Source organism: Ruditapes philippinarum, unplaced genomic scaffold, assembly GCF_026571515.1.
Source record: "Ruditapes philippinarum isolate M1 unplaced genomic scaffold, ASM2657151v2 ctg6043_1_1_1_1, whole genome shotgun sequence".
Taxonomy (NCBI): domain Eukaryota; kingdom Metazoa; phylum Mollusca; class Bivalvia; order Venerida; family Veneridae; genus Ruditapes; species Ruditapes philippinarum.
This window is the reverse complement of record NW_026862343.1, coordinates 64,270-88,395: the sequence shown is the minus strand read 5'-3', so window position 1 is coordinate 88,395 and position 24,126 is coordinate 64,270. Positions and strand designations below refer to the sequence as shown.

The window sequence follows — 24,126 nt, the reverse complement described above, 5'->3', positions numbered from 1 at the left end:
CCCTTTAAATTATTGGTACATATTGAGGTGATACAAGTTATAACAATCTGAATGAAAGAAGCTTTAATGCAAACGGCCAGTAATATAGGAGGTGCTGTTTTAAGGATTTTTTACATACAAGACTGACATTATACAACAAAATATAGTCAAAAGTAGAAATGTGCCCATAGGACTTGAATGCCTGCGTTAAGAACAATGCTTATATTGAGTGGGTAATCAAAATATGTACATAATTAGACAAGCCCACTGGCAGCATATATCAAGTCTGTTGCCATTATTCAGAACTGAACCTTAAAGCTTCAGATTGGGGAGAAAGATGTATACATAAGTGAGCATTTGTGATAAATGTTATGAAAATCCAGCCATGTATATAGAAATATACTCTCATGTTTTAAGTTATTATTTGACTTTTGATCCAAAGTAGTGACCTTGATCTTTGCAACAGACACCTGATTTTTCATACTACACTCCAACTCACTAAAGACTGTTAAATTTTGTCCAGAGTTATATGAAAAATCTTTATAGATTTCAAAAGCATTCAAATATTATCAGTTATAAATCAATTTTTTGCATATGATTTGGTAAGGAATGCATAATGTTGTATAAATTTTGTGGAATGTAACTGAAATCATACTTGACCTGTGTTTTGATATATTGTTGAATATACCAGTTATAAATTGAATCCTTAAAAGGTGTACAAATCTTATTGGTTAGCTTACAAGAGCATTTCTGTTTTCATATTTTACTAGGTAAAGTACAAAGAAATGATATTGTTATAATTTTATGAGCCATCACATCAAACCGTGATCAATGTAATATGAAGTATGGGAAAATAAGTCATGTAAGTAACAAGAAGTGCATGTTTAACTAAACAGAATGTATGATTCAGAGGAACACTGTAAAAATAAAGTAAATAATGTTTAAAAAAAACAAAACAAAAAAAAACATAAAAAAGTTGACCATCATTTGGACTTTCATGAGTTGGCCATGCTAATCTTAGAATAAGAACATAAATAAAATACAACATTATACAAAAGGTAGTACAAAAAATACAATGATCAAAAGTTTGAAAGTGAACACTTGTTGGTAAAATAAACAAGAATTTGTAACAGAGATACCAACGTCCCCCGCCTCAGGGAAGTTTATATGAAGCAAAAAATTGTGCTATTTCAAAAGATTGAGGCAGGGATCTAAGGATTTTCAGTCCAAAATTATGATCAATGCTGGATCTGCAAATGCAACAATAAATTTATTAAAGAAATAAAATGAAATACTGAATTTCAAAATATATCATGTTATGCTTTGCAGGGATTTTTTGGCTTATTTTATAGCCGTTATTGGGACATATTCCCAATTGAAAATAGTATATTATTTTCCCAATCCAAAGGAAAATATTCCCAATTGAAAGTTACAAAAATATAAATATTGAATAAAGAATTCTAAAATCTTTGAAAATAAGGGCTTCTTTACTGTAATAGTGTTTAAATGTTTGAAGAAGCCATCCTAGGCAGTGATTGCTTGCATACATTTAATCACTGCAAACTTTCAGTCATACAGTTTTTCCCAATTTTAACAAAATATCGCTGAAATTCCCAGTTGCATGGGTATGGGTTATGTTCCCAAAATCCTGGAAAAAATCCCTGCTTTGACCTCTAAGTGTGACCTTGACCTTGGAGGTAGGGGTGCAGGTGTTGTGCATGACATATCATCTTATCATTGTGACTATTTGTGCCAAGTATTTTCCAAATCCCTTCATCTATGAAGAAGTTATGGATGGGGCATAAAATATACCATATAACATACTTTGTTACCTTTATACCTCTAAGTGTGACCTTGACCTTGGAGGCAGGGGTGCAGGTGTTGTAATTGACATATCGTCTTATTATTGTGACTATTTGTGCCAAGTTATTTCAAAATCCCTTGAACTATGAAGAAGTTCTACATTGGACACAATATATACCCTTTAAAAGACTATGTTAATTTTTTACCTCGAAATGTGACCCTGACCTTGGAGGTAGGGATGCAGGTGTTGCGCTTGACACATTGTCTTATTATAGTGAATATTTGTGCCAAGTGTTTTCAAAATCCTTTGATATACAAAAAAGTTATGGACCGGACAAAAAAAAATACCCTATAACAGGCTATGTTAATCTTAGACCTCCAAGTGTGACCTTGACCTTCTAGGTTGGTGACCGATTGTTGCGCATAACACATCATCTCATTGTTGTGAACAATTGCGGCAAGTATTTACAAAATCCTTTCAAAGATAAGAAAGGTAAAGACTGGACACGAGATATACCCTCAAATGGACAATGTTGACCTTGAATGAGCAAGTGTGACCTTGACCCTGAAGGTAAGGGTCTGGTTGTTGCACATCATTGTCTTATTATAACAAACATTTGTGCCAAGTTATTTCAAATTCCTTCAATAAATGACAAAGTTATGGACCGGACACGAAATATACCCTGTAACAGGCTATGCTAATATTTGACCTCCAAGTGTGACCTTGACCTTGGAGGCAGGTGACCTGTTGTTGAGCATGACACATCTTCTCATTATTGTGAGCAATTGTGGCAAGAATTTACAAAATCCCTTTAGAGATAGGGAAGACCAGACACGAGATATACTCTCAAAAAGACAAGTTGACCTTGAATGAGCAAGTGCGACCTTGACCCTGGAGGTAGGGGTCTGGTTGTTGACATGACTCATTGTCTTATTATAACAATCATTTCTGCCAAGTTATTTCAAATTCCTTCAATAAAAGCTTGAAGTTGATAAAGATTTGTTCATACATATTTCAACAAGATTGTTGAACAAGAGGGCCATGTGTATATAGGCCCCTGGAGCGGGGCCAGTTTAAAACCCAGGGCTTTTATTTGACCAAACTTGTAAGACACCCGTTAGAAGATGTTTCATGATGTTAAGTTTTAACTACACACATATAATGTAAAACAAAGACCTCTGCACCACCCCCCACCCCGGCATGGCCAATTTTTATACAAGGGCTTAAATTTGAACAAATTTGGTCGACACCATAAGATGTTTCATGCTAAACATCTAGGCTCTAGCTCATTGGGTTTTTTAAAAGAAGATTTTTTAAGTTTTTACTATACACAAATAGTTAACAAGAGCTGTCGGTAGGACAGCATGCTCGACTATTCTTAGTGCTTGATAGTAAAAAAAATGCCTGATACAGTTACCTCCTCCTGTCTACAGGTTGGGGTCATGATGGTGAACAAGTGTGCAAAGTTTCAAAGCCATATGTCAATGGACTTTGAAAATATTTGAACTATTACAAAAACTTTAACGTAAATTCTAAGTCGAAAAAGGGGCATAATTCTGTCAAAATGCTTGATAGAGTTACCTCCTCCTGTTTACAGGTTGGGGTCATGATGGTGAACAAGTGTGCAAAGTTTCAAAAGCCATATGTCAATGGACTTTGAAAATATTTGAACTATTACAAAAACTTTAACGTAAATTCTAAGTCGAAAAAGGGGCATAATTCTGTCAAAATGCTTAATAGAGTTACCTCCTGCTGTCTACAGGTTGGGGTCATGATGTTGAACAAGTGTGCAAAGTTTCAAAGCCATATGTCTATGGACTTTGAAAATATTTGAACTATTACAAAAACTTTAACGTAAATTCTAAGTCGAAAAAGGGCATAATTCTGTCAAAATGCTTGATAGAGTTACCTCCTCCTGTCTACAGGTTGGGGTCATGATGGTGAACAAGTGTGCAAAGTTTCAAAAGCCATATGTCAATGGACTTTGAAAATATTTGAACTATTACAAAAACTTTAACGTAAATTCTAAGTCGAAAAAGGGGCATAATTCTGTCAAAATACTTGATAGAGTTACCTCCTCCTGTCTACAGGTTGGGGTCATGATGGTGAACAAGTGTGCAAAGTTTCAAAGCCATATGTCAATGGACTTTGAAAATATTTGAACTATTACAAAAACTTTAACGTAAATTCTAAGTCGAAAAAGGGGCATAATTATGTCAAAATGCTTGATAGAGTTACCTCCTCCTGTCTACAGGTTGGGGTCATGATGGTGAACAAGTGTGCAAAGTTTCAAAGCCATATGTCAATGGACTTTGAAAATATTTGAACTATTACAAAAACTTTAACATAAGTGGTTACGCCGACGCCGACGCTCGGGTGACTGCAATAGCTCTACTTATTCTTATCGAATAGTCGAGCTAAAAACAATGAAACCCCTTGGGTGGGGCCTTGTACACACTTACCAGAAGATGTTTCATGCTTAATATCTAAACTCTAGCTATTTAGGTTTTTTCAAAGAAGGTTTTTAAGTTTTTGCTATACACATATAAGGAAAATCAATGACCCCCGGGGAGGGGCCAATTTTGACCCCAGGGCTTTTATTTGAACAAACTTTGTAGACACTTACAAGAAGATGTTTCATGCTTGATATCTAAACTCTAGCTATTTTGGTTCTTTAAAAGAAGATTTTTAAGTTTTTACTATATGCATATAGGGGAATTCAATGACGCCCTGGGGCGGGGCCAATTTTGACCCCCAGGGCTTTTATTTGAACAAACTTGGTAGACACTCACTAGAAGATGTTTCATACCTTTAAAAGAAGATACTTTGTCTAAGCTCTAGCTCTTTAGGTTCTTTAAAAGAAGATACTTTAAGTTTTTTTCTTTTGGTTGCCATGGCAACCAGTGTTCTATGAACAATATTTAGAGGTGACCACCAAAGAAACATTCCTGTGAAGTTTGGATGAAATTGGCTTAGTGGTTTATGAGGAGATGTCATTTAAAGTGGACGCCAGACGAAAAGCGATCGAAAAAGCTCACCCTGTCACTTTGTGACAGGTGAGCTAAAAATATTTAAGTGATCTTATTTTCCTGGTGAAAAACTGGTGGCTCAATAAAGTTCTATACATATTATGATATTTCAAATATTGGAAAGTTATCTCTAGTTCTTGGTGAAAGACTGGTGACTAGTTTTCTCCTCAATGTCATTTCTTTTTCTAATTAGATTAAGTCATGGTACTATATTCATGAGACTTTCGACATCACATCTAAGAACTCATTATCCAACATTGCAAAGGGCAGGCAGTCTCCTGATATTCCAATTTCTTTTAAAGTTTATAAAACCACAATATTTCTATTTCTTTAGTGTTTCAGACATGAAGACACATCTTATTCTACATGTATCTTTCCTTATCACTCCTGCTTTTACTGTTCTATCATATAAGCGCCTCTGTTTCCTGAAATATTTGTTTAGAAAAAGTTAATTGCAAAATTAAAATTCCACTTGTAAACCCTTGCCGAGAACAAACTTACAGCAGTGAAAGGCTTAAAGGTTTAAAATGAAGAAACTAAACCAATCAGTCACAGACACCCCAAGTATTTTATCTATTTGCTAAGCAGCAATTTTTTCAAAATTATTTAAATTCATAAATGTGAGTGATTCTGATAAGCTATAGACAGCTAAGTGATGATAAGATGATCATATATGTCAGATATGTCGGAGTGCTAACACTACTTACTGTGAATATTCAATATTTTAATGTGAATTGTCCTGAGGTAAAAAGGAAAAGAAAGCTGAAATCCTAAATACATGTTACATGTCACAATTGTTCTTGCAATTAATTTTGTTCCTAATTTCTTGTATAAGATATTTAAATACACTGTAATTCTTTTTTATAAATTTGGCTTTTTGTGACAATAGTCTATCCAGTGACTGAAGCTCACTGACTTAAAATAAACTGTCCTGTGTCAGCCTTTAAACAAGTCAAGAAAAAAAAAGCTATTAGAATATAATAATTAAGAAATATCATATACAAATACTTCTAAATAATCATGTACCTCTTCCTTAAAAGCCCATGCTATTGAAAGAGACATTTTTTCCATTTGTTCACTTCAAGGTTAGTCAGATTGACAGTCTCACATTTTAGCCTTTATCTCTTGTGATTTCATTGTCATTGACCCTAAAGCATCCTTAAAATCGATATCCTGCTGTTCACATTCATAAATCTGACATGTAGGCCGAACTTCTGAAACATAAAAATATAATTATTATTAGATATACATATAGTATCCCAATAATTATGTTAGTTAATATCAAATCAATAATTTAAGCAGTGTTCGAAATTAGCAGTAGTCTGAGAGTCCGACTACTAAATTTCTCCTCGGGCTATCAACTTTTCACAGTAACAAGCCCGACCAGGCTACTGTATTTTCAGAGGCAATATAAACAACTGTTTTGAACAAATGAATCGTGCTAGTGAAATGTCTTTTGGACAAGTGAATATTCCAATATAGTAGTCTGACCAGCCTAGTCGATTCAAATCCTAATTTCTTACACTGTTTAAGAAACAATTTGTTCAAAATTGTCCAAGCATAAAGATTTTTATAGTATACTATAGTAATTATAGTGTATATACAGTATGTATTAAATGTCTTTACTATCTACTATACTGTCCTGAAATTTCAAGAAAACAACTATCTTTAAAATCCATTTTCTCAGAAGTTGCAAAAAACCAAGTGAATGAAATTGCTCTGGGTTTGTATTATTCTGTACAACTTCTGATCACAAAAGCTTCAAGGACATTTATGAGTGAGTCAGGTCCTATCCTGAAAGATTGACATCATTGTTGTTCAAGTTTGAAGACAATCCATTCAAAAATAACAAATTATAGCCACTAATAGCAAAAATCAAGAAAATTTAGACATTTACCTTGAATGTTAATATGGTGGTCAAGTTAATTTAGTTTAGTCTGGTCTATTTGAAGGGTTGTTGTGGCCAAGTATGAAGACAATACACCAAGATCTGAAAAAGTTATGAACAAGGTTAAAGTTTGATGACAGCAATGGGAAAGCCATCATGACTAACAATATATTTAATAATTTTGGCCCTAATGCAAACTGAAAATTCTAGCCTATAAACACTGTTGAGACTAGCTGTTCAGCATTTTTTCAATAATAAATAAATGCAATAATAAAGTCGGTAACTTGCAAGTCTTCTAACATTTTTACAAAGAATGAACATATATACAGTGATTTTTTTACAAACTCATCAGTGTGGGTCCTTAGTACTCGCTGGGCTATAAATCTATGAGTCCCATAATTTAGCCGACAAATCCAAGTTACAAATCTTAATACTGCTTAAGTGATATGACAGGTATATTAACAATGGAATGGAGAAAAAAATGAATTTGATTTCTATATTAATTACAATGCTTCTGATACTGAAATTATTCAAAACTGTCAAATAAATTTAATATGTTTATTTCCATTAATTTAGTTTGATATTAATCAAAACTTCATTTTCCTTAATATTTTTAAGCTTACCTATAGTATAGCACATTATTATATCTTAGCTGGACCTAGAATATGATTGACATAAGTTGAACACTATTTGGTATTAATTTTAATACCAAATTTCTGTCAGACAGGACTCCCTACTTAGAAAAAGTATGCATCCAAAAGATGCACATTATTTGAAACTTTGCATCCATAGCAAATTCATTGAGTTCTGGACTCAGGATGCAAAGGTAAAAAAATCACTGATATATATTTTTTCCTTATAATTCTACAATGATGTTCAGTCATTTATATTATAACAAGATATCAGAAAGATTATAGATATATCAGAAATGAATTGGCCCGTGGACTTTAATGTCAATCATAGAGCTCTTATGCAAAATGTAATGGTAAGAAAACATCCAGCATGAAATTTTCAAGTAGCCACAAGTTAAATAAAATTATTAAAAATACTTTGTCATGATTCAATTACTGCTGGAAATGACCCACATGTTTTATTACAAATTTATTACATCAATATTGTCCATAGAAATAATAAATTAATTTTCAGTCTCTTTCTCTTTGCGCTTTCACACAGATTTGAATTATTCAAGTCCATGATTTTCAGAAGGAAAAAATCTTCTGATCATCAAACACTAAAAATTACTATACCAAATGCAAATTGCAGTCTGTGCGAAAGGCTGCCTGTCCTCGGACCTCGCCAAATAAAAATCAAGAGGGCCATGATAAATTTTTATACAGTTATCGAATATCAATTGTACACAACAGTTGAATATAACATATTATAAACTTATTTCTATCTTAATAGATAGTCTATATACAATAGAAATGAAAAAGCAAATCCTTCACAACAGTCAACACTGTAAATTCGAATCAGGGTCAGATCGGCCCTTAAACGTATTTGGCCCTCGAGACAGCTCGGCCCTATTCCAACTCAGCACGGGTCAACTCGGCCCATAATTACATAATTACTGATAATGATTACTTTTCTTACTTTTGATATGTTTTCATCATAACTGTCATGGTTTAACATTTTCACACTAATAGACATCTACTCAAGGATATTGAAAAGTATGTGAAATTGTAGAGAAAGAAAGAATTTACAATTTAAACGCATTTTATGCTACTCCAGATTCTTTAGTAAAAAATATCGTTAAACAAGCATTTGCCATATTAAAAAACAAACAGTATTAAATACAATAAAATTCATTGTCACAAAAATTCAATCTAAAAACTCTATTTATTGATTAATATTTAACATATATTGTGTTGATATCTCTTCTAAAGATAATTATTTATAATATCTTAAAGATAATTTCAAACAATATTTTATTAACTAAACAATCTAAACAATCTATATCCTAATAGGCTATATGGTTTTAATAGAGGACCGAGTTGACCTGTCCCGAGTTGGTATAGGGCCGAGTTTACCTGTAAATTCAATAATGTAAACAATCCTTGACCTAATTTCGTTTGTCTAACAAATTAACATCTGCAAACACAAAACGATTTTGAACAAAGAAATAAAAGCATTTCCACAAACCTTTGCGATGTTATTCATCAGCAAATCTATGTCTTGGATGGAGAAATCTGAAAAACACGAACGTTATTCTGTCGATGGTCCGAACAATGGCGGGTGTGTACTAGTCAAAACCAAGTTTTACCAAATTGCATCCGTTAATTCCAGAATACCTTTGAAAGACTTGTAGTGTTATCTTGTTTTTTATTATTTATATAATAATATTTTTGTTTCAAACGCTTTGATTCTATGAAAGTTTGCGAACCATTTTTTTGCGAAAATAGTACGCTTTTTTAAGGCCACATATTGTATCCATTGTTTCCTCTTGAGTTATTGACGTAAAAAAAATCAGCGGTGGCATAAAATGCTATTCAATAAATTGCTAAATATATACAATAAATACTTTCATTTCCCTTCGGTTGACTTACATGTGAATTTTCAGCATCTCTGCTACAAAATTACACTTTATTTATATTCAATTTATTGTACATAGGTACATGGACACAAACTTTTCTTTGGCCTAATGCGTAATAATACTGATGTTTTTTTTTCGTACACGTTTAAGATTATGTTCCATTGATGTTAGCTAACATTGAATATCATCATTTCAAGTGTTTTTGAACATCAGCTTTTTCTTAAAGTCATCCACGTTTGAAAGTATACATATAGTTCTGCTGCACTACTTTCTTGGTCGCATTAACTACTTATTTTCTATTGAGCTTAAACAGAATGCAATTAGGTGTTGTTCGTTCTTTTTGATATAGGCAGACCGATAATATAGAAAGGAAATTTTTTTTTGAAAAAATTTCCTTCCAAAAATGGTATTACAAGGCCGCATAATTATATTTTGACCTGATGTCATTTGCGTTATATAAACATAGCTTAAAGACGTGCCAAATATGAGTGTTTTACAATTGGCACATCAATGGAAACTAGTTCTTTTTCACTACAAACAGTCTTTATTTTTGGTATGTGATAAATAGAATATCAAATTTGTGTAAGTTCATTACTGAATTCATTGAACTTGTTAAATTAAATAATATTATGCTTGCATAATATAATTTTATTCAACTTGTTCAAGAAAGTCAATATTAAATTTATACTCATTCTATATCCTCTATATATTTGCTTTGATCAAATTTATTCAGTTATCTCCCTTTGACCAAACATTGCAAAGTTTTAATAAAACCCACAAAAAAATATAAAAATCTTTATGAGTTTTTCTGACTGCTAATTGTAAATAAAACATGATTGAAAATACACATTTTCAAAATCGAACTCTTCACTTTCAAGTCACATTCTTTTGCACTAGAATCAAGTTCACCCTGATTTCCCCATATTTGATAGACAGTTCCAAGAATTTAAATTTCAAGTTCATTTAAGAAATTTGGCATGTCAAGCGTACAAAGTGGCATCACAAGCCTAAATTTCTGATGATCAAGTTCAACATATGACTTGTGACCTCTGAATAATTTTGTAAAGACTAAAAATTATCAATACTATTTAAAAAAAATTTTAATAAATGGAGAAAAATTGACAAATCAATTTGTCATTGTTCTGTATCCAGAATATACTGCCACTTAAGAAGGGATGAGGAGGAAGGGATCAACATCTCAAAACAAAAAAGTTCACAAAACTGTATTACATAATTATGAATATTAAGAGGTTAATACACGGCAGAGCAGGGCTGGAAGGTGATAATCGGCCTGCATAATGAATAATGGTCCCAAATGCTTCAGCCCGAGGGCATTTTTAAATTCAGGGACAATTATCACCTTCCGGCCCATCTATGATGTATATTACTGTCTTTAATACACTTTTAAATTTTCCTTTGATATTTCTTTCGTTGAAATTTCTATCCTCTGTAGATTTCAACTGTACTATATCGTAACTTCCACAGAGTTGCTTCCTTTATGTGCATGCAACAGAATCTAGAAGCACGATTTATTTTCACAGAATGAAATTGAAGCTAGCATTTTTTTTTAAAAAATTCAATAAAGCTGTGTTTGTAGAATTTACGCTCATGTTCAAGCTATATGTTCTTTAATCCTACTTTCACTTTTACAGCTAGCTGTTTTGATGATATAAAATGTGACGTCATTGTTTCAGTTTGTGCACATACTTGTGCTCAGCTGGCCGATTAAGATTATCAGCTATCAGCCCCAGGCCTCATACTGATAATCAGTCACGTGACATTCATAATCAGTTGGAATCATAGGCAATTGAGTTACTATTTATAGTAGCAAGTGTATTAAAAATTAATTTCAGCATTAAAAATAGTCAAAATCATAATAATTTATGTTGACCAGGCAACATTCCAAATAGTAACTTTCACTATTTTAAAATTTAAATTCTCATAAATAAAGTTTCTATTAAGTCAATGTTGGCCAAAAAGTTAACAAGAGATGTTTATCCAATCCTAAACTATTGCTGTAGATCCTTCTCTGGCTTTTTAGGGGATGTGCATTCGCGTAAGACTTTTCTCAAATGGCGTAAACCTTCCGCTTGTGGACTCTGAAATATTAAATGATCAATAATTTATACACATATAACAAGAATAAAATAAGAGGGCCATGATGGCCCTGTATCACTCACCTGAATGAACTAGAAATGTGTCCATAGGACACGGGTGCCCCCACCGCGCCACTGTTCTGTCAATCTTTTTACTAAGTCAAGGGAAATTACTCTACAAAAACTGGATAAATCCACAAGCAAAACCCCAGGTGCAAATCTAAAATATGCTGAGCAACCTGCCTATAGGTTAAATGACTATGTCAAATCCTTTTTGAGAAACTTGCGACACAAGTTGAAAATTGCAAAAATTTTCTAAGTGAAGGGCAATAACTCTAAAAATACTAAATAAATCCAGACGAAAATACCTGGTGCACAACTGCACATGCTAATCAATATTCCTGTAAAGTAACATGACTCTAGGTCAAATACTTTTTGAGTTACCTGCGACACATGTTGAAAATTGCAAAATTTTACTAAGTCAAGGGCAATAACTCTGAAAATAATGAAAATTTCCAAACGAAAATACCCAGGTGCACAACTACACATGCTGATCAACATTCCTGTAAAGTTTAATGACTCTGGGTCAAATACTTTTTGAGTTACATGCGACACAAGTTGAAAATTGCAAAATTTTACTAAGTCAAGGGCAATAACTCTGAAAATACTTAAAATATCCAAACGAAAATACCCAGGTGCACAACTACACATGCTGATCAACATTCCTGTAAAGTTTCATGACTCTAGGTCAAATATCTATTGAGTTACATGCGACACAAGTTGAAAATTGCAAAATTTTACTAAGTCAAGGGCAATAACTCTAAAAATACTAAAAATATCCAGACGAAAATACCCAGGTGCACAACTACACATGCTGATCAACATTCCTGTAAAGTTTCATGACTCTAGGTCAAATACTTTTTGAGTTACATGCGACACAAGTTGAAAATTGCAAAATTGAGTTACGTGCGACACAAAAGTGAACGGACGGATGGAAGGACGGACGGACAGACGGACGGACGGACGGACAAGGGTAAATCTAAATGCCCGCCACTAATGTGGGGGCACAAAAAGAAGATTTTCAAAGTTTTCACTACATACTAGTGCATATACACATCCCAACCCTCTAAGAGTGAAATATTATAAAAAATTTGACAGTCTTAGCGGATGTTGACATAATTTTCTTTTGGAGTTTTTCCTTTTACTACTCTGTTCAATCATTTAAACATATCTCTGTTGTTATAACATGAATCTTTTGTATGTTTAAAAGGTCCCTAAATCTAATCTTGTTTCTCTGGCAGACAGCAGACAGTCAGCGATCAAACAGTAATAAAATTATTATTAAAAACAAAAGCTGACTACAAGGCATGTCCAAAGTACACTCAACTTTATTCAAATACAAAGTGGCATGAAAACAAGCCTTGAAACATTCAGTTAAAAAAAGGCATACATTTCTTACAATGTTCATAGCAAGAATTATATATAATAATCTCTTGCTTAAAATGAATGAAAAAATATTGAAGCTGATGGTCATATAAATGTTCAGCAAGGTTCAAAGCAATGCAAAGCCTCAAAGTGCAAAGAAAAAAGGAGTTGGGATAAATAAAACAAGAGAGACCATAGCTCTTTGAATTACAAGTTTAAACATCAGTAAAACTTTGGTAAGTCGTACTTGATGGGACTTGCGTAAAACTTCAACACATCAGGACTTTGACTCATTAATCCGTCTCAAATAAATAACAAAATTTCGAGGTTTGCAAATGAGATTCAAATGGTGTAACAAAAAGAAAGGGCAATAACTTAGCCAGCTTATAGTTAATACATTCAGTGTGACTATCATGCAACAATGTGCAAGGGGTGTTCGCAAACAAAATTAATTTGCACTGTTTTAAAATATAAATGCCAGAATTTTAATGGTAACAGTAAGAACAGTTTACTACACATGTGAACGCATACAAAGGCTGTTAGGAGACACAACTGTATTATCAACACCCCTCACACAAGTTGATTGAAAATTGAAATCATCTTTTCCCAAAGAAAAGGAGTGAGAAATGTCTCCAAATTGAGGTGTCAAAATAATCGAAAAACTTTGATATATTAATGATTAATTGTATTTCATTTATTTCATACGGACCAAGAGAAAAGTTTGACGCATGGAAAAATTAAACACATCAAATTTTAACTCATGTTGAGTTTTTTTTAAATGAATATATAAGGGGGAAAAAAATCAGGACTGTCATTTTACTTCGACACATCAAGTAAATGAACAAGTCAAAGGTCGACTCATATTAGTTCTTCTGTATTTTTATGTTACCAAGGAAAAATACAATATATACCCTTTTCAACTGTCTACATGAGTCATTATCACCATCATCTAATCTGTGACATAGAATTTTTGTGACCTTCAACCATGCTGGTTCTCTTTCCTCACTTGTGGTCTGGGACTTCACTGGGGAACCAGCTGGACTGGTATCCTTATGTAATCTCTCACCAGAAGCAATATTTTGAGAACCAGTCTGTAGCCATGGACACCAGTATCTGTGTTCTGAAACTGGGTCAAATTGTTGCTTTTCCTGAAATACCAAAACTCGAATAAAATAATATCTTTAAAGCAGCACACCTTCAGATTTCTGCTAAGTATAGGTTAGAGTGCATATTGGATGTTCTTCGTAAAATAAGAAAGCTAAAAAGGAGCGGAGCTTGCGAAACGACTGTAGCTTTCTTATTTACGAAGAACATCCAATATGCACTCTAACCGGCTTAGTGCTCTGCCCACTTGCGTTTTATAATATAAAATGTCCAGTTTATATAAATTCTGTTCTATTAAGATTTGTTACCTGAAAATTTGAAAATCCTCGTTGGTGATTGGCTTAAAAAAATTGGCAAGCACTAATTTTCATGAAAAATTTGAAAATGTATTACAATGGATCAAGTAAAGTATCTTGAAAGGAACAAAGAAAATAATTTACACATTGCAAGTGGCATTTCAACCAAGGTAAATAACCAAATAAGAGGTCAAAATATGAAAACATAGCCAGTACTTCGTTAGCTACACAGTAGAAAATTAACATAGTAGAAATATGGTGAAAAATACTTGAAAATTGGTCATTTTTCACGAATAACATTGGATTCATTTTTCTTCTCTAAATTTTACATTACAGGTATCTCAAGTTTGATTTCCTTGAAATATTTTGGCTCATGCGGAGGCATGCAATATTTAATTTAGCTTAATATTTAAACAAATTCATGCATTTTATTGAAGTTTAAGTACTGATGTCATAATCGACAGATCCCTACATTGACCTTTAATTTGAATAACAATAGATTTAACCACAAACAAGGACATGTGCTCTTTTGTTAACAAACATGTTGTGGTGAAATTCTTATCGTATCCACTAATCTGATGATTAGAATTAAACAGATCAGAGATCTATGTATAGAAAACAGGGTTTCAACTGAATTAAGGCTCGGTCACATGTTCCCAGGTTCACATAACAGAAAATCTTAACCACTGGGTGAATGCTTACCTTTTTCAAAGTCATAAAAAGAGGAATATAACAAGGTCTTTATTATCGGGAATATTTTTGTTTGTTATCAAATAAACACAGCACACATTTCTAAATGAAGAAAACATCTATTTGTGCATGTACGCTGTCTCAGTGGACAACATCAAAAACATCCGGTTGACTTACTCATGTGACTTGTCGCAACACGTTTATCAAGGATCGAGTACACAAGCAGAGTTCAGTGGCTGCTAACTGGTAAAACGTGACTTTTTTCCTGTTTATCAAAACAAAGTCTTTGCCATCGCTAACGAATGGACCAAAGCAAACAGAAAGCTGACAACTTTTGTTAGCAGCTGTTATGACTAAAAAGGGTCATTGTACTTCTCGTACACTTGTTGTTGCTGATATTATGCATTACAATGAATTTACTATTAAGCTTTTGCATAACCAATTATTAAACAACTTTATTTGATGAATCCTCTTATTTTTTAAATCACAAACAAATCTTTTGAGAAAAAAATCTTTCACACTTTGATAGACAATTTTATGGATGGTTTGTTACTTCAAGAAATAAATATATAATTTCTTTCTCAATGAAAATGAAACTTTAAAACACTTGATCTTGAAACTCAAATTCTTTTCATTTGGCGCTTAAGACTGAAACTTTATGAACTTACAGTAAAGCTAATTGAAACTTTAAGAGCTTTAGAACAATAGCATATGCATAATATGGAGATAAAATTATGTGATAGCGAAACATTGTGATGTGGTGTCTCAGTGGTGAACATATAGATCTGCTATTTTTTTAACACAGGGATTCTGGGTTCGAGCACCAATGGGGTTACAACAATGATTCCTTATAGGTTCTGTCCTGTTGGTAGCTCGTTTTTTTTTTGTCTTTTGGTATCATCCCTGAAACTTAAAATGGACTGTTCCAAACTCAATGCTGGGTAAATCCATTACACAAATTAAGGAGGTGAAGGGTTAAACTTAAAGCTTAAAGTAAAGCATTGTAAGGTGAAAAATGACATTTACAGAGATTTAAAAGTTACATATTGAGCTTAAATAAAAGTATTATGAGCTTGACCTGAAACAATATATGAGCCGCGTCATGACAAAAACCAATGTAATGCATTTGCGACCAGCATGGATCCAGACCAGGGTGGGCATCCATGCAGTCTGATCAGGATCCATGCTGTTCGCTTGCAATCCCTATTACAAGTAGAGAAACTGAAAGCAAACAGCATGGATCCTGATCAGACTGTGCGGAGGTGCAGGCTGGTCTGGATCCATGCTGGTTGCAAATCCACTATGTTGGTTTTGTCATGACATGGCTCATATTGCTTTACCTTTAGAAAAATGATTACCCAATATGACCTTAGTATCACATGTGATTACTATAATATCCCCTATCCCACAACCCTACCTTAATCTTCTGTGATTTAACTAAATTTGGCCACTTCGGTGACGAAAAATGGAAACGGTTGACAAAAAACGTTTTCTCCTACAACAAAAATATTACAACAACAGTTTTAAATAAACTAGGTCCGGTAACTTAAAATAAATTTATCACAAAATTTCGTAAACTTACAAGCCTGGGTCTCTTTCTAACTGGTCCGTCACACTCCAAGTCCTGTTCATTTATCTTGTTTATCTGCCCATCCATATTGTTTGTATTTTTATCATTAGGTTCACCTTCTCTCTTTGATGGATCACCATTAACATGACATGTATTTTGATCCACATTTGTCTTTTCTGAGCCATTTTTATGAATACCATTTGATTGATCAGAACACACACATCCATTTGACTTCTCAGTCAAAGTGTTCCCGTTTATTCTGGTCTCTTTAAAACTGTCTGATCCCACGGACGGAGTCATTTGTTCTGTATTTTCAAACTGGTAATTCCAGAGTCCGATTTTTCGGCAACAAAAATTGCACTGCAGAATATCCACTTGAGATTCACTGCAAAGAGAAACAATACTTTTTAACTTTCTAACTAGAGAATTTATTACATTTGTTGCTTTTTTTCCTTCTTCCTTTATGTAAAATTCCCCCCCCCCCCCACCCTGCCTCTGAAAAACTAGGGGGAAATTATCAAAAATAGGAGTGAATCCCCCCCCCCTCCTAGAATAGACACTGACGGGTAGCTTTCACAAGATTACAAGTGCGGAAAGAATGGCTAGGGGACAAGCTGAATCAAGTATACCCGATTTTAAACTTTGTTTGCAGGGGAATACTAGATACTAGAGTTATGGTTCATGATCATTGACTTAGATTTATCATAAATAAAGTGACAGTGCCATATAAACAGGTACAGTTTTACTTGACATATGCAATTCACCAAACTTGATGCCTCAGTTAGTACGATAGCCCCTTTCAATTCAAGCTAAAAATTATTTCAGTACATTTTTATGTTCAAACGACTTATATAAAACAAGCAACATATAGTAAAACCTGCATTAAGCAGCCTGTCAAGAGAGTAACAAAAAGTGATTACTTAAATGAGGTGGGTGCTTAAATAATGTCATACTCAGAACTAATGGTAAATTTGGGGAGCATTCAAAAGGACTGCATAAGGTGGGTGACTGCTTAATACTGGTGACCACTAAGATTTTTTACTGTAGAAACAAATTTAAAAGTGCACAAAATCTATATTTATATTGCATCTGTTTGTTCGTTTTTACAATAATTTTAACACATTTTTTTAGTCATGCCTCAGCGGTCATTCCAATTTATACAAGAGCTGTCGGTAGGACAGCAACGCTCGACTATTCTTAGTGCTTGATAGTAAAAAAATGCTTGATACAGTTACCACCTCCTGTTTACAGGTTGGGGTAATGATGGTGAACAAGTGTGCAAAGTTTCAAAGCCATATGTCAATGGACTTTGAAAATATTTGAACTATTACAAAAACTTTAACGTAAATTCTAAGTCGAACAAGAGCAGTCGGTAGGACAGCATGCTCGACTATTCTTAGTGCTTGATAGTAAAAAAAATGCCTGATACAGTTACCTCCTCCTGTTTACAGGTTGGGGTCATGATGGTGAACAAGTGTGCAAAGTTTCAAAGCCATATGTCAATGGACTTTGAAAATATTTGAACTATTACAAAAACTTTAACGTAAATTCTAAGTCGAAAAAGGGGCATAATTCTGTCAAAATGCTTGATAGAGTTACCTCCTCCTGTTTACAGGTTGGGGTCATGATGTTGAACAAGTGTGCAAAGTTTCAAAGCCATATGTCAATGGACTTTGAAAATATTTGAACTATTACAAAAACTTTAACGGAAATTCTAAGTCGAAAAAGGGGCATAATTCTGTCAAAATGCTTGATAGAGTTACCTCCTCCTGTTTACAGGTTGGGGTCATGATGTTGAACAAGTGTGCAAAGTTTCAAAGCCATATGTCAATGGACTTTGAAAATATTTGAACTATTACAAAAACTTTAACGTAAATTCTAAGTCGAAAAAGGGGCATAATTCTGTCAAAATACTTGATAGAGTTACCTCCTCCTGTCTACAGGTTGGGGTCATGATGGTGAACAAGTGTGCAAAGTTTCAAAGCCATATGTCAATGGACTTTGAAAATATTTGAACTATTACAAAAACTTTAACGTAAATTCTAAGTCGAAAAAGGGGCATAATTCTGTCAAAATGCTTAATAGAGTTACCTCCTGCTGTTGTACAGGTTGGGGTCATGATGTTGAACAAGTGTGCAAAGTTTCAAAGCCATATGTCAATGGACTTTGAAAATATTTGAACTATTACAAAAACTTTAACGTAAATTCTAAGTCGAAAAAGGGGCATAATTCTGTCAAAATGCTTGATAGAGTTACCTCCTCCTGTCTACAGGTTGGGGTCATGATGGTGAACAAGTGTGCAAAGTTTCAAAGCCATATGTCAATGGACTTTGAAAATATTTGAACTATTACAAAAACTTTAACGTAAATTCTAAGTCGAAAAAGGGGCATAATTCTGTCAAAATACTTGATAGAGTTACCTCCTCCTGTCTACAGGTTGGGGTCATGATGGTGAACAAGTGTGCAAAGTTTCAAAGCCATATGTCAATGGACTATGAAAATATTTGAACTATTACAAAAACTTTAACGTAAATTCTAAGTCGAAAAAGGGGCATAATTCTGTCAAAATGCTTGATAGAGTTACCTCCTCCTGTATACAGGTTGGGGTCATGATGGTGAACAAGTGTGCAAAGTTTCAAAGCCATATGTCAATAGACTTTGAAAATATTTGAACTATTACAAAAACTTAAACATAAGTGGTTACGCCGGCGCCGACGCTCGGGTGACTGCAATAGCTCTACTTATTCTTATCGAATAGTCGAGCTAATAATCATGCCTTTCTATATAACAAACAAGTAATTACCAATTTCAAGTGACAGACTTATAATAATGCATGATTTCTGAATCAACAGTGAGACACAATGACCATTACACTCAATGTCCAACAGAAATTGTCACGGTAAAATTATGACTCACCCAAGGAGAGAATCAGTGAACCCTGTAATACATATATTAAGAGCTGTCATTGATTCTGTCAGTGCAAAGCATATTGTCAATACATCTAATATTGGTTGACACATATTGGCGATAATCCGATATATTGATTAATACTCTTATCTTTATATATATAAAACTTTTTCATACCTGTTTAAATGATTTTAGAAAATTAAGTGTTCTGTTCATGCAAATATCTTGTGTTCCATATCTAAAGGACCTTTGCATGATTTTTTTTCTGACTATATTTTGTCATCACTGCTATGAAATGTGTCCATTATGAAACAACAGCTTAGTGTAAGACATGGCCACTTACTTTTGTATATGTTTTTAGTGAATTTTCATTATTTATAGACATTAAAATGATTAATCAAAATAATCGATTTTTTCAAATTCATATCGATTATTAACCAATAGAATAATATCAACGATACATCAATGCTGTCTCTATCGATGACAGCTCTACATATATAACATATATATGATGCTCTCCATTTTTACATGTAGCTGCATCTAAACACTGTATACAGGGTTTTTATTTTTATCTGAGCCAACAGATGTGCCAATAAAAACAACCAATTTAGTCAAAGGTCAAGGGGGATATTTAGATATACAAAACTGGTTTTTACAGAATTTCAACAGATGATATGGATTGACAATCTGTTAATAATGAAAACCCTGTGAATAAACGTACCTGACTGTAAAATGAATATGGCAACCATCCTATACAATAAATTATACAAGGTTTCTATTCTTAAGAATTATACTGTTGCTCCTTACAGAACATCATCATTCTGCATGTGATCACCTTACATAATGAATATCAATTTGTGAAGCCAGACCAATCAAGTTGAATCTGATAATATCACAGGTCAAGAAAGTTCAAAAGTCTACTGCATTGGAAGAATGGTCCATGAACTTCACTTGTACATAGAAAGAATATACCAGAAAATGGAAACAAAAACAACTTTGTTCACAAACAAAAGGGACATACCTGTAATGCCAGCCACAAAGAGCACATATAATGGTTGAATCTGAAGCAACTATCTCACTGCTACTGTGTGAGGCAATAGTTCTCGCATAAGACATCATACTTTCTGCTGTAACTCCCTTGTAAATGAACAGGTAAAAAAAAGTAATTTTCAATGGGCGTAGTCTCTGAATACATGAAAATCTTTTCAAAATTAGTCCTTTATATCCCTGGGTCCTCTATGCAGTCATTTTAGTTCAGTTAAGTTAATTCATACAAATTCATCTTAATTTGATTGTGTTGGAAGCTATAAGCTTACTGAAACACTCAAATCCATGCCTGGATCCAACCAATACTAAGCAATGAATATAAAGTTTCTTGCTCAATGAATCAACAGCTTGTCCCTGACATGGATTAAACCCACGGTCATTTTAGATAGCATTTTTAGGAGAAAATATACCTATTTTGGGCTAAGGGAAAACAGCGATTATTTGGCTGTAAAATATAGAAAAAAATCCTTGTATAATGTTTATCAAAAGATTTCAAGGGCAATATACATATAAAAATTACAAATATAGTTATTTTGGTTTTTTCAATAATCTGTTTTAATTAAAAACATGGAGCGCTAATCAATTAATATAGTTTACACGCCAAGTTACCTTTTCCTCGATGGATTTGAATGATACTGTAGGAATTTTAGCACATTGCAGAGATGTCATTTTAAACCAGAAATTGCTCAGTAACTCCTCTCTGTCATGGTACGGTACATACAGAAATGATTCTAAAAATAGAAGTGATAAGATAATTTCTATCGTAAATCAGTATTACAGATAAAGTGATTTTTACAACTTAAAAATAACACATGGCACACCTAAATCGCTGATACATTAAAATTGTGTTTAGTGAATGTCGCCATTGCAGAAATGTTTCATGTAAGGTCAGCAACTGAACTTCAGAATAAATGAATAATTCAAAAAAAAAACTTTTATCATTAAGAATTATTTTACTATTTATAGCAACTGTTAACAAAGAAAATTCTTAAACCGACTAGAGTTGATAATAAGAACAGCTTTATGACATGTAATCCCTATATAAAGTTATTTTGGTTGGGTAATACAGTAAATGTCATATAGAGCCTTTTCAGCTTAAGTGGTGGAGGAAGACCTCAGGCTGCGGTGCCCCTCAACGCATTTATAATTTCAGGCATGAAAAGGCACCTGAGTAGAACCACCTACATTCTGTTTGCTACAAAGCTTCCTCACATGAAACAATTCAAAGTCCCTGTGGAGATTCAAACCCACTGCAGTGAGGGGCAAGTGGTTTGAAATCAACGACCATAACCACTCTGCCATGGACACCTATTAAAGTTGTTTGAATTTAAGCAAAAAGTGACAATACTTATAATTTTGCCAACAATTTTTGTAGTCTTTTTCCTGCAATTAGTCTTTTTGCTTTTCTTACATAATACTTTCCCTGTTTAGGAAAGTAATAGAATGCTATTGATAATTGAGATGCAGGACATTTAAGTTCTAAGCAGGAGGTCTGAAAATAGTCTAATGATAATGGAATCTGAACCAAGGATTGTTTATTAATGAATAAAAACTCTGAGGGAGCATTGGCCTTATGGATAAGGTGTCAATGATTCTTGGCGATATGTACTGAAATTGAACCCTCCTTGGGAACATTTCCTCTGATGAAAAACCTGAGACAGACAAAAATCCAATTAAATTTTATTATTTTATTCTACTTATAAAAGGTGGTATGTCATAAGAAAAAGATGTATACCACGGAATACAAGAAAGTTTAAGCTATGTCTTTTTACTGTATTGTGTCTTTTTGTCAATTACAGCAGCTCTACAATTAAAGCTTAAAGCTACAGATATCAGGACTGTTACTGTTACATTGATTTTGGTTTGTGACTTCCAAAATGAATTGCTTTACCTTCTTTACCTATACAATATGACTTCCAATGTCAAGACACTTTGCTGTCTCTGACCTCCAAATTTTGGGAACTTAATGGAAGCCCTGTGATATGGTAACGCAGCTACTGATATGGATACCTGCCATGAACCATTATAAGACACTTCTGACTTTTATGAAACAATACAAATATTTAGGTCATTCTGATGACCACCATATAGCTGTCATATTTTAAAGGAGAGTTATCTATCATATAAGTGGCACAATCATTTTGAAATTCAATGAAGAGACTACGGAGTGATTTTTTTAGCTGGCATCTTTTATCAATTTTCGTATACAACCCAAGATTTCATTATCTGAATGTAGTAATGGTTTAACTCTTATTAAAAGTTAGTAAGAGATAACCTGTAACTGCACTTAAGTGACGATTTATATATAATTCTACATGGAATTAACATGAGCACATAAAAAATCTAACCTACCTGGACACGAACTTGAGGACCATTTACACAATTTTTCATGACCATCCACCAGTTCTTTCTTAAATTTATTGCAACTATCCCTATCTGAATATAAAACAATGTGTTAAACATACAAAACTTTTATACCTTGAATTGTAGCATACATGTACATTTACTTGTAACTTTCAACGGACATTTCCAAAATTCAAAGCAAGTTAAATTTATCCATTACACATATTCGAAAAATATGTAAAAATCTTTATTACAAAGACTTCTAAGTTTGATACCTATTATTTAAATCATTCATTTTTTTATTAATAAGATATATGTACTTTGATAAAATCAATTACTATTGAAAATATGTTTTTGCAATCTAAAGACCTAACATATATAGACTGATACAAGATTTAAATAAAAGCTCAAATTTTTTTTGCCAATACTCACAATTTCGAGTGTCTACTGCCTTCGGAAGCTGACCGCAAATGAAGGCTTTACAGTTCACACACTGAAGCATATCGGTGTCCGTATTCTTCCAACCGTATCGGGCACAGACCAAGGGCGACAACTCCAGTGGTTTTGCGAACCACTGCAGAGGGTACCAGTGTTAAGGCTTCAAAAGTTTCATATTATTAAAAGTAACTATTTTTGATCAAATAATTCAAAATTCATCATAAAATCATTAGATTAAGATAGACGGTCTTAAAATATTTCTTAAAACTCCAAAGAGACTTTTAGACTTGATTAAACTAGAAATATTGTTTTCTAGTAAAGTGAACCATTTGATACAAGTATGAACAAATAAGTCAACTTGCATGAAAAATTTCACATACGTTTTTTGCAGAATAATCAATTAAATTGTGCAAAAACGACCAAATAATGATAAGTATCTCAAATCAGGCTAAGAATCAAACAAACAAAAAAAATTATTTTTCAAATTTAATTCTGATGATGGTCCTTTATTATTTTTTGGGTCCTCAAGTGCTAAATTGATCTATTAAGGAATTTCAAAATTTATCATAATTGAGCCGCGTCACGACAAAACCAACATAATGGATTTGCGACCAGCATGGATCCAGACCAGCCTTGGCATCCACGCAGTCTGATCAGGATCCATGCTGTTCGCTAACAGTTTCTTTACTTGTTATAGGGTTTGTAAGGGAACAGCATGGATCCTGATCAGACTGTGCGGATGCCCAGGCTGGTCTGGATCCATGCTGGTTGCAAACCCATTATGTTGGTTTTGTCATGACAGGCTGGTATGTTTTCAGGTGTTTGGACTTCAGTAGCGCTCCTTTAAAGCTTTAGAATACAAAAGTTTTACTAGCATGCAAGTAGTTCCCGTACAAAAATTGAAGTTACTAAGAAACTATTTTTCTAGCACATTCACCATAAAATTGACTGTTACATTTGTTTATAATTCTGGCAATATC

The 24,126-nt window shown here is 33.3% G+C and overlaps 1 protein-coding gene and 1 long non-coding RNA gene across 2 annotated transcripts; both read right to left on the bottom strand.

Annotated features, from left to right (window-relative positions):
* Positions 1-3,872: 3,872 nt before the first annotated feature.
* LOC132718761 (uncharacterized) lies at positions 3,873-9,233 on the bottom strand. Its single transcript, XR_009624139.1, has 4 exons — positions 8,840-9,233; positions 6,710-6,802; positions 5,839-6,026; positions 3,873-5,237 (listed from the first exon to the last, which is right to left on the bottom strand). It is a non-coding gene; the product is annotated as an uncharacterized LOC132718761 (long non-coding RNA).
* Positions 9,234-10,328: 1,095 nt separating this feature from the next.
* On the bottom strand, positions 10,329-23,285 carry LOC132718760 (zinc finger C3HC-type protein 1-like). The gene is made up of 7 exons (XM_060702488.1): positions 23,141-23,285; positions 22,718-22,801; positions 20,975-21,096; positions 20,340-20,455; positions 16,424-16,796; positions 13,663-13,899; positions 10,329-11,329 (listed from the first exon to the last, which is right to left on the bottom strand). The coding sequence occupies exons 1-7, from the start codon at positions 23,208-23,210 to the stop codon at positions 11,240-11,242; spliced, it is 1,092 nt and encodes a 363-aa protein (XP_060558471.1). The 5' UTR covers positions 23,211-23,285; the 3' UTR covers positions 10,329-11,239.
* Positions 23,286-24,126: the final 841 nt, after the last annotated feature.